General features: G+C 34.5%; 1 protein-coding gene across 4 annotated transcripts in view; it reads left to right on the top strand.

The window, feature by feature from the left end:
- LOC135136833 (optomotor-blind protein-like) overlaps nt 1-13,943 on the top strand; it is a 174,480-nt gene that overhangs the window by 112,118 nt on the left and 48,419 nt on the right. For 2 of the 4 annotated variants that reach the window (XM_064066260.1, XM_064066259.1), the window contains exon 5: nt 12,531-12,557. The exons of the other annotated variants lie outside the window; for them this stretch is intronic. In XM_064066260.1, the coding sequence (XP_063922330.1) occupies nt 12,531-12,557 (27 nt within the window). The remainder of the gene's footprint in view (nt 1-12,530; nt 12,558-13,943) is intronic. 4 annotated transcript variants of the gene reach the window in all.

Raw genomic sequence — 13,943 nt, 5'->3', positions numbered from 1 at the left:
GTTATTATCACGGAACGCACTAAAACAGAAGGAATATTTCAGCCAGCCGACGGCTCTCAGAAGTTCCTGCATTGTCGCTGACACCGCGACATGAATGGGAAAAATTACGGCGGTCCGTGTGTTTGTGCGTGTTTGCCGTTTTCGGAAGCCGACAGAGTTTTTCGGAGGCAAATATTTGCGCGGGATGGGTAAATATGCTCAGGCTCTCAGGCTACCACGTAATGTCGCTGCTGAAAAACGCGAAAGATCAGTGCGCGACAATGGATCCTCGTCGCACACCGCCCGTTTTCCAAAACTATAGCAACCGTTTGTGCTCGCCCTGTATATCTGTGGCGCATCGAAGCGCAAACGTGGAGAGAAGAGACAAACTCCGGCTACACGTCGGAAAATTTTTTGTCGGCTGGTTAATTTTTGGCTCATCGAGTTGGAAAGTCAAAGAGGCCGGCCGGCGCCCGATTATGGCCCTTACGCTTCGGAAATTTACGATCGTCGCTCCGAAAAGATGCACACAGGCAAATTATCGGACCATGTTCGACTTAAATACGCCGTCTTGGTTCTTTCGGGACGTCGATTGTTCGAGTAACCCTTCACTTCTGGGTGACGGTTTTTTAGGGTTATACGTTGTAGAAAAAAATTAAGTGTTTGCGCCGCTCATGCGAAAACGAGCTGTGTGCCGCTTTTTACAAATTCTTGTCTGAGATTTTCTTCAAAATTTGATATTTGTGTGATAGGGGCGAAAACGGCCGTATTTTTCCGATTTTATTGCGCTTTGCCACATTAACGAAATAAATTCGAGAAACTCCAGAAAAAATGTTGACACAAACCGAGTCGATAAAGCACTCTGATTTAAAACCGATGGTGACAGTGTAAAGAAAATCGTAAGTTTGAGAAAATTATGAGCATGCAATCACCTCGTTCGAATCCAGATAAAAAATCACATATTCTCATGCAATGAGTGACATTAGGAATAAATGCGTGAAATCAGCGAATTTTAGTTAGAATTTTCGGAAAAAGTGGTGATTTATTGGCGATAGCGCTAATTAGCGGCCAAGAATAGAACATAAAATTTTTATTTTTCGGCTTTTAATCAAACGTCGGCTGATAAAACAACTATTAATTATTTCATCCAATTATTGTTACATGATTGACATTAATCCTCGTAGTGAGAAACAAGAAACACAAACACCGATAACGTCCATGCCATTATCACCATGTTTGTTAATTTTAATTCTTGATTAATTGTTGTATTTATACGGCGCACTTAAAGCCTCGCTTGATAAAACCGTGTCAGAAGAATACCAAAACATTTCGTCATGAAAGCATAAATATACATTACACTATTAACCATAGAAAATAAACAACACCTAATCCGGCCCCGCTTAATTTATTCCCTGAATAATTTGTATATAATACAGCGCTAGGGAGTTGTTAAATGAAATTATAACAAGGATTTTTCACGATAACGAACATGAAAACTGATAAAACTATTTCTACTATTTACATAATCAAATCAGCGTTTATGCTGCTCGTTCGCGGTCTAATCGTAGGTGTGTTGTGTACCGGCTCCGAAAAAAAACAATTAAATTTATTCATAAACGGCCGCAGTCCGACGGGGTAAATTAAAAGTAGGCGCCTGCTTTCAGCTCATTTCGAATTCGAAATGCGAGCTCGGAACGCGACGAGATGTTCTTCACACCGTCATTAACATTTCGGACTATTTCACTATTTTACGTTTGCGGCCTTCTTTATCTTAATACCTTCCTGTGCGTTCCGCGCCGCTGAGTTTGATGCATGCTCGTGCATGCAGAGGGCGCGTTTCGCGAACCGCCGGCTGTGACGTGAATTACGTCACTGTTGACGAGCAAGGCATAATTAAGGGAAAGGAGAAAATCGGGGAAAAGCGGCCTTTACGTGCAGGTTTTACAAAATATCTGACATATATTGTGTGTAATTTAGTCAAGACTTTGATTTCAAAAATGCCTATAATTCTATAATAATAACACTTTGAAAACTCCTTGTTAAATAAAACCTGAAATCCGTGGCATATTTTTCAACCCTCAGTGGAGGAATAAGTTGATTATTACACAAATTTACCATTTTAGACATGTTTTAAGTTTCTTGTTGTCGAATTAAGTCTACACATATTAAGAAAAAAAGGCAAAATGAAGCCCCGCCCACCCACCCTGTCTCTATTGTGATGATTTTTCTTATTCGTCGTGGGCCAAGAAGGCGGAGCTTAACTGCAAAATCCTATTATTTCTCGGCAAGAAATTACCATGTAAGACGTGTTTTTGAGTATCAAGAATAAAAAAATGATCACAATTGAGATAGGGTGGGTGGGCGGGGTTTATAGGACCCCTGTTCCATTGTACTGATAACCCTAAATCGCCCAGAAAATTATTAATAAAACTGCTACTTAATTAATTTTTCAAAATTAAACCCCCTAAATGTTCGTTTTCAACACTCGGTTCCGCCTTCAAAATGTATATCACTCAAATTCGATGTGAAAGAAATATCTTGAATACATCATCTTTTAAAAAAAAAATCATCTTTGGCATATTTTTTAACTCTCGGCTTCGCCTCGAGTTTAAAAGTAGCGGCTACTACATCATAATAACCCGAAATCATCGAGCGAATTATTAAAAAAACGGCCACTTTATTGTTTCAATAGTAAACGCCCTAAATGTTCGTGTCTATTTTTCGACACTCGGCTGCGCCTCGGGTAAGAATTACGTCCTAGATCTCCACTTTTCTCAAAACTTATATCACTCAAAATTGATATGAGATGAAAATCTTGAATACTGAATTCGTGGCATAATTTTCAATACTCGACCTCGCCTCGTGTATAAAAACAGCGGCGACTGTAGCATTGTAATGATAACCCGAAATCGTCGAGAAAACTATTAATGAAACTGTTACTTTATATTTTCTATAATGAACGCCTTCTGTGTGCGTTTCTATTTTGAAAACTCGGCCTCGCCTCGGGTAAGAATTATGTTATTTATCTTTTCTTCTTGTCGAATTAAGTCTACACATATTAAGAAAAAAAGCCAAAGTGAAGCCCCGCCCACCCACCCTGTTTCAATTGTGATAATTATTTTTATTCGTCGTGGGCCAAGAAGGCGGAGCTTAACTGCAAAATCCGTATTTCTCTACGAGAGATTAAAAATATGGTATATTAAGAAAAAAATAAAGACGAAGATTAAGCCCTACCCATACCCGCCCCGTTCACAATTCTCAATTGTGATGAATTTTTCATTCGTTGTCAGATCGAGGGGCGGTGCTTAATTGCAAGATCCATATGTTTCTACAAGAATTTACCATTTTAAACTGCTTTAAATTTCTTGTTCTGAAAAGACGGCCACGTTTATTAAGAAAAAAGACAAAATATAAGCCCCGCCCACCCACCCTGTCTCAATTGTGATGATTTTTTTATTCGTCGTGGGCCAAGAAGGCGGAGCTTAACTGCAAAATCCGTATTTTTCTATGAGAAATTAAAAACATGCTTTTGCGTATCGTGTTGCTCAAAGATGACTACGTATATTAAGAAAAAATTAAAACTAAAGATTAAGTCCCACCCATACCTGCTCTGATCTAAATAGTAATGAAGTTTTCATTCGTTGGCAGGCCTAGGGGCGGAGCCTAATTGGAAAATCCACATTTTCTTACAAAAATTGACCATTTTGAACGTGTTTCAAGTTTCTCAGAATAAAAAAATGATCACAATTGAGAGAGGGTGGGTGGGCGGGGTTTATATTTTGTTTTTTTTCTTCTTAACATACATAGTAATCTTCGAACAACACGATACTCAAAAACATGTCTTTATTTTTTTGGAAAGAAGTATTTTGCAATTAGGCTCCGCCCCTCGACTTACGACGAATAAAATAATTCATCAGAATCGAGATTGGGTGGGTGGGCGGGCTTACATTTTGTCTTTTTTTTAATATGTGTAGATTTCTTTTAACACCATAAAACTAACAATATGTTTAAAAAAATTGATATGAAAAACAAATCTTGAATACCTAGGTACTCCTTTTTAAACAAAATCTGAGATGCGTAGCATATTTTTCAACTCTCGGCTTCGCCTCGTGTTTAAAAACAGGACGACTGCACCATTGTACTGATAATCCCAAATCATTGAAAAATTATTTAAAAAAGTGTCACTTCCTTAATCACTTTTTCAATATTAGACGCCGTAAATGTTCATTTATTTTTCAACACTCGACTCCGCCTCGGGTAAGAATTACATTCTAGGTCTCAACTTTTCTTCAAAATGTACATTATTCAAAATTGATATGAAAGAATAATCTTGAATATTTCTTATTAAACAAAATCTGGAATCTGTGGCATATATTTTAACTCTCGGCTTCGCCTCGAGTTTCAAAATGTCTGAAATCCTAGAGAAAATTATTAATAAAAGTGTCACTTAATTACTTTTTCAATATTACAATATTAGATGCCCTAAATGTTCATCAATTTTTGAACACTCGGCGCCGCCTCGGGTAAGAATTATATTATAGGTCTCAACTTAATTCATTCATTTTAGACATGTTTTAAGTTTCTTGTTGTCGAATTAAATCTACAAATATTAAGAAAAAAGGCAAAATGTAGCCCCGCCCACCCGCCCTGTCTCAATTGTGATGATCTTTTTATTCGTCGCGGGACAAGAAGGCGGAGCTTAACTGCAAAATCCGTATTTCTCTATGAGAAATTAAAAACATGTTTTTGCGTGTCGTGTTGACAAAATGTAGCCCCGCCCACCCACCCTATGTCAATTGTGATGATTTTTTTATTCGTCGTGGGGCAAGAAGGCGGAGCTTAACTGCAAAATCCGTGTTTCCCTACGAGAAATTAAAAACATGTTTTTGCGTATGACGTTGTTAAAAGAATACAAAACAATTAAAGCAAAGATTAAGCCCCACCCATATCTGATCCAAATAGTAATGAAGTTTTCATTCGTTGGCAGACCGAGGGGCGGAGTGTAATTGCAAAATCCATATTTCCTTACAAAAATTGAAAGAAAAACCTTGAATATTCCTGTTTAAACGAGATCTGAGATCTGTAGTGTGTATTTTAACTCTCGGCTTCGCCTCGGGTTTGAAAATACCCTCCACTACATCATTGTAGTGATACCCCGAAATCATCAAGAAAATTAATAATAAAACTAACACTTCATTTTTTCAATATTAAACGCCCTAGATAATCATATCTATTTTTCAACTCTCGACTTCGCCTCGGGTGTAAAAACAACGCGACTGCACCATAGTACTGATAACCCGAAATCGTTGAGAAAATTATTAAAAAATCTATCATTTTATTTTTTAAAACGCCCTATTTACATTCATGTTTATTTTTCAAAACTCGGCTCCGCCTCGGGTAATAATTACGTTCTAAGTTTCAACTTTTTTTCAAAGTGTATATGTCATAAAGTATGTTAATATTTTGCCTATTTTTTAATACACATGGCATTATTTTGCAGTTAAGCTCCGCCCTCTTGGTCCACGGCGAATGAAAAAAATCATCGCAATTGAGACAGGGTGGGTGGGCGGGCTTACATTTTGCCTTTTTCTTTTAATATGTGTAGATTTCTTTTCATAACATGAAACTTAAAACATGTTTAAAATGGAAAATTTGTAAAAGGAAATTTCAATTTTGCAATTAGGCTCCGCCCCATAATTGCAAAATCCATATTTCCTTGCATAAATTTACCATTTTAACCATATTTTAAGTTTATTGTTGTAAAAAGATGGCCATGTATATTAGGAAAGAAAAGAGGCAACATATAATCCGCTCTATCACAATTCTGATGATTTTTTTTATTCGTCGTAAGCCGAATAAAAAAGTAATCGTGTTGTACAGAGAAATCTAAATGCATTAATTATAAAAGAAAACCAAAAGAGAATCTCCACCCATCCGTCTCGATCTCAGTCATGATGAATTTTTCATTCGTTGTCAGACGGAGGGGCGGAGCGTAATTACAAAATCGATATTACCTATTATACAAATTTACCATTTTGTGTGAAACGATGACTACACATATTTAGAAAATAAGGGCAAAATGTAAACCCCGCCCACCCACCCTATCTCTATTGTGACGATTTTTTTATTCGTCGTAAGCCGAGGGGAGGAGCTTAATTGCAAAATCCTTATTTCTCTACAGGAAATAAAAAAGATGTTTTTGAGTATCGTCTTGTTCAAAGAATACTATGTATATTAAGAAAACAAAACGCAAAATACAAGCCCCACCCACCCGCCCTGTCTCGATTCTGATGATCTTTTTATTGGTCGTAAGCCGAGGGGTGGAGCTTAATTGTAAAATCGATATTTCCCTAGACAAATTTACCATTTTACACATATTTTAAGTTTCTTCTTGTGAAAAGATGACTACACATATTTAGAAAAAAAGGGCAAAATATAAGCCCCGCCCACCCACCCTATCTCTATTGTGATGATTTTTTTTATTCGTCGTGGGCCAAGAAGGCGGAGCTTAACTGCAAAATCCGTGTTTCTCTACGAGAAATTAAAAACATGGTTTTGCGTATCGTGTTGCTCAAAGAACACTAGGTATATTCAGGAAAAAAATAAAGCCCCGATCTCAGTTTTTAATTGTGATGAATTTTTAATTCGTTGTCAGATCGAGGGGCGGGGCTTAATTGCAAGATCCATATTTACTTACAAAAATTTGCCATTTTAAACGTGTTTCAAGTGTCTAAGAATAAAAAATTATTACTATTACGATCGGGTGGGTGGTTGGGGTTTATATTTTGCCCTTTTTTCTTAATATACATAGTGTTCTTTGAACAACACGATACTCAAAAACATGCTTTTAATTTCTTGTAAAGAAGTAAGAATTTTGCAGTTAAGCTCCGCCCTCTTGATTCACGGCGAATAAAAAAAATCATCACAATTGAGACAGGGCGGGTGGGCGGGCTTACTTTTTGCCTTTTTGTTTTAATACGTGTAGACTTCTTTTCACAACATGAAACTAAAAATATGTTTGAAATGGAAAATTTGTATAAGGAAATATCAATTTTGCAATTAGACACCCTTATATGCTGATGTCTATTTTTCAGCGCTCGACTCCGCCTCGGGAAGAATTATATTGTCGATGTTAAATTTTCTTCTAAACACATATCACCCAAAATTGATCTGAAATAACAATTTTGAATAGTCGTCTTTGAACAAAATCTGAGATCCGTCGCAGACTTTTCAAATCTCGACTTCGCCTCGAGTTTAAAAATAGCGACGATTATAACATCCTTGCACCGATAAGCCGAAACCCTTGACAAAATTATCAATAAAACTGTCACTTTATTTCTGCAACATTGAACGTCCTATATATTCATGTCTATTTTTGAAGACTCGGCTCCGTCTCGGGTAAGAATTGCATTCTAGGTCTCAACTTTTCTCCAAAAAGTGTAACATTTAAGATATTTTTGACACAAATGAAATCTGAATAAAACAGTTTTTATTGTAACAATTCTTGGACAATTTTTTCATGTAACGTGTGAGTCACTTGAGCAAAGCATAATTGTGTTTTCAGTACGACGCGAATATTATTATTATTATTTTTATAAACTTTACTTATTCGTTGATTTATGAACTACAATTTAATTTAATTTTTCAGGAGTAAACAAAACACTTTTGTGTAATAGCCTTCATTTCTACATTCTATGTTGTAATAATCTCATTACGAAACGAGTTTTCCATTTGTCACAACTTTTCGCCAAAAAGTGTAACAGTTAAGATTTTTTTGACACAAATGAAATCCGAATAAAACAGTTTTTATTATAACAATTCTTGGACAATTTTTTCATGTAACGTGTGAGTCACTTGAGCAAAGCATAATTGTGTTTTCAGTACGACGCGAATATTATTATTATTATTTTTATAAACTTTACTTATTCGTTGATTTATGAACTACAATTTAATTTAATTTTTCAGGAGTAAACAAAACATTTTTCTGTAATAGCCTTCATTTCTACATTCTATGTCGTAATAATCTCATTACGAAACGAGTTTTCCATTTGTCACAACTTTTCTCCAAAGAGTGTAACAGTTAAGATTTTTTTGACACAAATGAAATCCGAATAAAACAGTTTTTATTATAACAATTCTTGGACAATTTTTTCATGTAACGTGTGAGTCACTTGAGCAAAGCATAATTGTGTTTTCAGTACGACGCGAATATTATTATTATTATTTTTATAAACTTTACTTATTCGTTGATTTATGAACTACAATTTAATTTAATTTTTCAGGAGTAAACAAAACACTTTTCTGTAATAGCCTTCATTTCTACATTCTATGTCGTAATAATCTCATTACGAAACGAGTTTTCCATTTGTCACAATTTTTCTCCAAAGAGTGTAACAGTTAAGATTTTTTTGACACAAGTGAAATCCGAATAAAACAGTTTTGATTATAACAATTCTTGGACAATTTTTTCATGTAACGTGTGAGTCACTTGAGCAAAGCATAATTGTGTTTTCAGTACGACGCGAATATTATTATTATTATTTTTATAAACTTTACTTATTCGTTGATTTATGAACTACAATTTAATTTAATTTTTCAGGAGTAAACAAAACACTTTTCTGTAATAGCCTTCATTTCTACATTCTATGTCGTAATAATCTCATTACGAAACGAGTTTTTCATTTGTCACAACTTTTCTCCAAAGAGTGTAACAGTTAAGATTTTTTTGACACAAATGAAATCCGAATAAAACAGTTTTTATTATAACAATTCTTGGACAATTTTTTCATGTAACGTGTGAGTCACTTGAGCAAAGCATAATTGTGTTTTCAATACGACGCGAATATTATTATTATTATTTTTATAAACTTTACTTATTCGTTGATTTATGAACTACAATTTAATTTAATTTTTCAGGAGTAAACAAAACATTTTTCTGTAATAGCCTTCATTTCTACATTCTATGTCGTAATAATCTCATTACGAAACGAGTTTTCCATTTGTCACAACTTTTCTCCAAAGAGTGTAACAGTTAAGATTTTTTTGACACAAATGAAATCCGAATAAAACAGTTTTTATTATAACAATTCTTGGACAATTTTTTCATGTAACGTGTGAGTCACTTGAGCAAAGCATAATTGTGTTTTCAGTACGACGCGAATATTATTATTATTATTTTTATAAACTTTACTTATTCGTTGATTTATGAACTACAATTTAAGTTAATTTTTCAGGAGTAAACAAAACACTTTTCTGTAATAGCCTTCATTTCTACATTCTATGTCGTAATAATCTCATTACGAAATGAGTTTTCCATTTGTCACAACTTTTCTCCAAAGAGTGTAACAGTTAAGATTTTTTTGACACAAATGAAATCCGAATAAAACAGTTTTTATTATAACAATTCTTGGACAATTTTTTCATGTAACGTGTGAGTCACTTGAGCAAAGCATAATTGTGTTTTCAGTACGACGCGAATATTATTATTATTATTTTTATAAACTTTACTTATTCGTTGATTTATGAACTACAATTTAAGTTAATTTTTCAGGAGTAAACAAAACACTTTTCTGTAATAGCCTTCATTTCTACATTCTATGTCGTAATAATCTCATTACGAAATGAGTTTTCCATTTGTCACAACTTTTCTCCAAAGAGTGTAACAGTTAAGATTTTTTTGACACAAATAAAATCCGAATAAAACAGTTTTTATTATAACAATTCTTGGACAATTTTTTCATGTAACGTGTGAGTCACTTGAGCAAAGCATAATTGTGTTTTCAGTACGACGCGAATATTATTATTATTATTTTTATAAACTTTACTTATTCGTTGATTTATGAACTACAATTTAATTTAATTTTTCAGGAGTAAACAAAACACTTTTCTGTAATAGCCTTCATTTCTACATTCTATGTCGTAATAATCTCTTTACGAAACGAGTTTTCCATTTGTCACAACTTTTCTCTAAAGAGTGTAACAGTTAAGATTTTTTTGACACAAATGAAATCTGAATAAAACAGTTTTTATTGTAACAATTCTTGGACAATTTTTTCATGTAACGTGTGAGTCATTTGAGCAAAGCATAATTGTGTTTTCAGTACGACGCGAATATTATTATTATTATTTTTATAAACTTTACTTATTCGTTGATTTATGAACTACAATTTAATTTAATTTTTCAGGAGTAAACAAAACATTTTTCTGTAATAGCCTTCATTTCTACATTCTATGTCGTAATAATCTCATTACGAAACGAGTTTTCCATTTGTCACAACTTTTCTCCAAAGAGTGTAACAGTTACGATTTTTTTGACACAAATGAAATCTGAATAAAACAGTTTTTATTATAACAATTCTTGGACAATTTTGTCATGTAACGTGTGAGTCACTTGAGCAAAGCATAATTGTGTTTTCAGTACGACGCGAATATTATTATTATTATTTTTATAAACTTTACTTATTCGTTGATTTATGAACTACAATTTAATTTAATTTTTCAGGAGTAAACAAAACACTTTTCTGTAATAGCCTTCATTTCTACATTCTATGTCGTAATAATCCCATTACGAAACGAGTTTTCCATTTGTCACAACTTTTCTCCAAAGAGTGTAACAGTTAAGATTTTTTTGACACAAATGAAATCCGAATAAAACAGTTTTTATTATAACAATTCTTGGACAATTTTTTCATGTAACGTGTGAGTCACTTGAGCAAAGCATAATTGTGTTTTCAGTACGACGCGAATACCTATTATTTACATATTCATTGATTGATGACGTACAATTTAATTTAATTTTTCAGGAGTAATCAAAACAATAATGTAGTAACCTCCATTTCTACATTCTATGTCGTAATAGTCTCATTACGAACCGACTTTTTCATTTGTCACATTGACGTTGCGCAACAAAACTAGCTAAATTATAATTTTCGCTTCGAAATCAACCATATGGCCAATAATCGCTTCCTCACCCCCAGACCCATCTCCTAACCCATCTCAATTTTTTCCAATCCGCCTAATTAAAACCCGGCTTATTATCTCTTCCCCAAAACCAACAACCGCTGCCCAGTAGACGCCCCCTGTCCGACTCCCGCCCTGCATCCCATAATTTATGTATTTGTTCCCTTTTCTCGACCTCCTCCCCGGGTGGTAAATTGGTTTTTGTTTTAAAAATGTACCCACGTCTCGACCGGTAGGTGGTCACGCCGAAATTCGCCACCACTCGAGACGAAACAGGTGGACAAAGAAGAGATTTGACAGGGACACAATGGTGGGCCTTTCTGCCCAGCACAATGGGATGGTTTATGGAGAGGCATAAACATGGGCTACCGCAAGATGTTTTTGAAAATCGCGTCTAATGCCCGATAAGTACCGAGATGGGCCATTGTGACGGCTATAATGAGAAGAGACCTGAACATAACAAGGCGGCACCTTTGCGGGGATAATCTGGGTCTAGTTTAACGGGTTTAAAGTTTACACAATGGGAGAAGGGATGGATGGGTCCCGAGGGCCACTACCAAACCGAAACGTCACCTATGGGTTTTTTAAAAAATATATACTACTAGTAGTATAAAAAATTCGTTAAATCGTGTCTCGTTTCGTGAAAAAACAATTTCCGATTTTCCTCCGTGTTTGCCGGGGCGGCGAACACAACATTTCGTTTAGTTTTTTGTTCCCGTGTCAACAGAAATCTCTAAGTAGGCTTTGCAATGGTTAATACCAAGCCAAATATTTGTCTAAAGAGCTTTTGGCTTGCCGCCATATTTGAACAGTGCCGTGTTTACATACGAATCAATTTAGAAGCGGGATCGAACGTTTTACTTCATATAAAATACATAAACACACAATTTCAATCACACTTGAGGGTGCTCTGCCTCTTCTCCGAAACGTCGCGTCAGAGGTGCGACATTACGCGAACATAACAGTAACAAGGTGACGTTAAAGCAAGGTTAACAGCCGTTGCACCTCACCTTTGTGCGTAATGTGAGCTGACCTTTATTCCACCGCCCGGATTAGGCGCGAATCCGGTAAACTTTCCCCGGAGCGGCTTTTAATGAAATTTCAATGTTGACTTACCGGAACTGGCGCGCGGAAAATGCGAAAGAGAGGCTGATTGAAGTATTAACCGCGGAATTTTAACTTACCCCAGCTTTTCGGGTAATTTCCCGGCTGGATTCGTGGACGGTCCCGGCGTCACGTGAGGCCGTAAAACCGCGTTTTCCGTCCTTGGCACATAAAAATTTCAGCTCAGGTACAAGAGAGCCCGTTTCTCAGCTAATGTGTTTTGGTGACGACAAGTAACGAGCTCCGACCGTAAATAATTTAAAAAGTCAAGTTTTAGTGTTTTAAAGTCAAAAGCGGCCCACTTAAAGTGGACGCCCTACGGCTCCGGGTAACATTCTTTCCGCACGAATATCTCTCGTATCTTGTCCTTTATTTTTTATTGATCGAACGGGCCATCCTTTATTATTTTTTTTTGGTATATTATTATATATTATAGTTACTTTTGGTTTTTGAGTTTCATTCAAACTATAAGGTGTTTTTGGTTTCAGTTGAAAGAAAAAGCTGTTGATTTCCTGGTACGTAAATTTTAATTATTCTATTTCTCGAGTTTGGTTGGATTTGATGGAAGTAGAGGCGCGGATGAAAGCCAGATTTTGTGCTTTGGATAATGAGAGTTTGATGTTTGCTAAGTTCAAAAGTGCACTGAATGCAGTGAATGCGTTATTCAAACTTCATGAAATCTGGTTTTCTTGTTTAATTTATTACTTTCCGGGAAAGTTTGCTAAAAACCAAAATTACCTTTCAAAAAATTCATTTAAAAATACTAATTTGATTATCATTTTTAATTATCCCCAAGTTAGTTATTTAGAATTAAAATATTAAAGGCGCCGCCAATTTTTATGGTTTGTAATTATTATTTATTCGGGTTGGTTAATTTAGCGGTAATTTCTAACCTCAAACTTATATTAATTTCACACGCATAATAAAAACGTTTGTCGCACGTCAACGCGTCACACAAAAAATCCACAAATTTAACGTGTTTTTAACGCTTCTGTAATAAAATTTAAATATAATCTACGTTCAAGAATGTCGTACTTACGAATTAAATAATGCTCTAGTATAAATGCAAAATGCTGAAATGAACAAAAAATTTAATATCGACGTTGAAAAAACGTTATATTTAGTTCATGAAGTAAATTTTGCTATTTCCCACAATTTCTTTACTTTTTTATGGTACGGTTTATTTTTTAAAGTGTTTAAAGGACATCATAGCATGCCAGGTACATATTAAACAATCAAATGACGCTAAATTCAGAAACTAATGGAGAATTACGTCTTAAAAACGTTATTTGTACAACTATATCTTAAATTGGAGCCAAATAGGTCGGAACGTGGAATACAAATAAATATATTTGTTAAAAAAAAAGTTATATTTAGTTCATTTCACTGCAATTCAATTTGAGGTTAAAAACGTTAGATAAACGTATCTAAATTTGCTCTGAAGGGGAAGATGAAATTTTAATTAATCATCATTCTTTAACAACTTCTTAGACTAAATATTTTTTCTTCGGAAAAAAATAATTACAGTTATTTGAGAAGGGAAATTTTGTTAAAAAGCACGAATATAGCACATGGCGCATATTTTTAAATGACGTTATTCTAACGTTGAGAGTCCTTAAATATTTTTTTATGAAATTATACTATTAAAAGTTTCAAGAGTTTCTTCCTATTTCCTGTCCTTTCTATAGTTTATTTTTAAGGTAATCGAAGGACATCATAGAATTAGGCTATCAAAAAAAGATAAAAGGATAAACTGGTGGAAAATTACGTCTTAAAAACGTTATTTCTACATTTATACATCAAATATTGAAACAAATACATCGGACGTCAAATCATTTTAGTTTAGCCTGATTTAGTTTTATCTTGACGTTGGAAAAACCTTATATTTAGTTCATTATAAT

Source organism: Zophobas morio, unplaced genomic scaffold (assembly GCF_036711695.1).
Source record: "Zophobas morio isolate AGI-343-1 ecotype UQ-CSIRO unplaced genomic scaffold, CSIRO_AGI_Zmor_V1 ptg000027l, whole genome shotgun sequence".
NCBI classification, from domain to species: domain Eukaryota; kingdom Metazoa; phylum Arthropoda; class Insecta; order Coleoptera; family Tenebrionidae; genus Zophobas; species Zophobas morio.
Note: the sequence above shows the minus strand (reverse complement) of the source record. Positions and strands in the feature narration are given on the sequence as shown.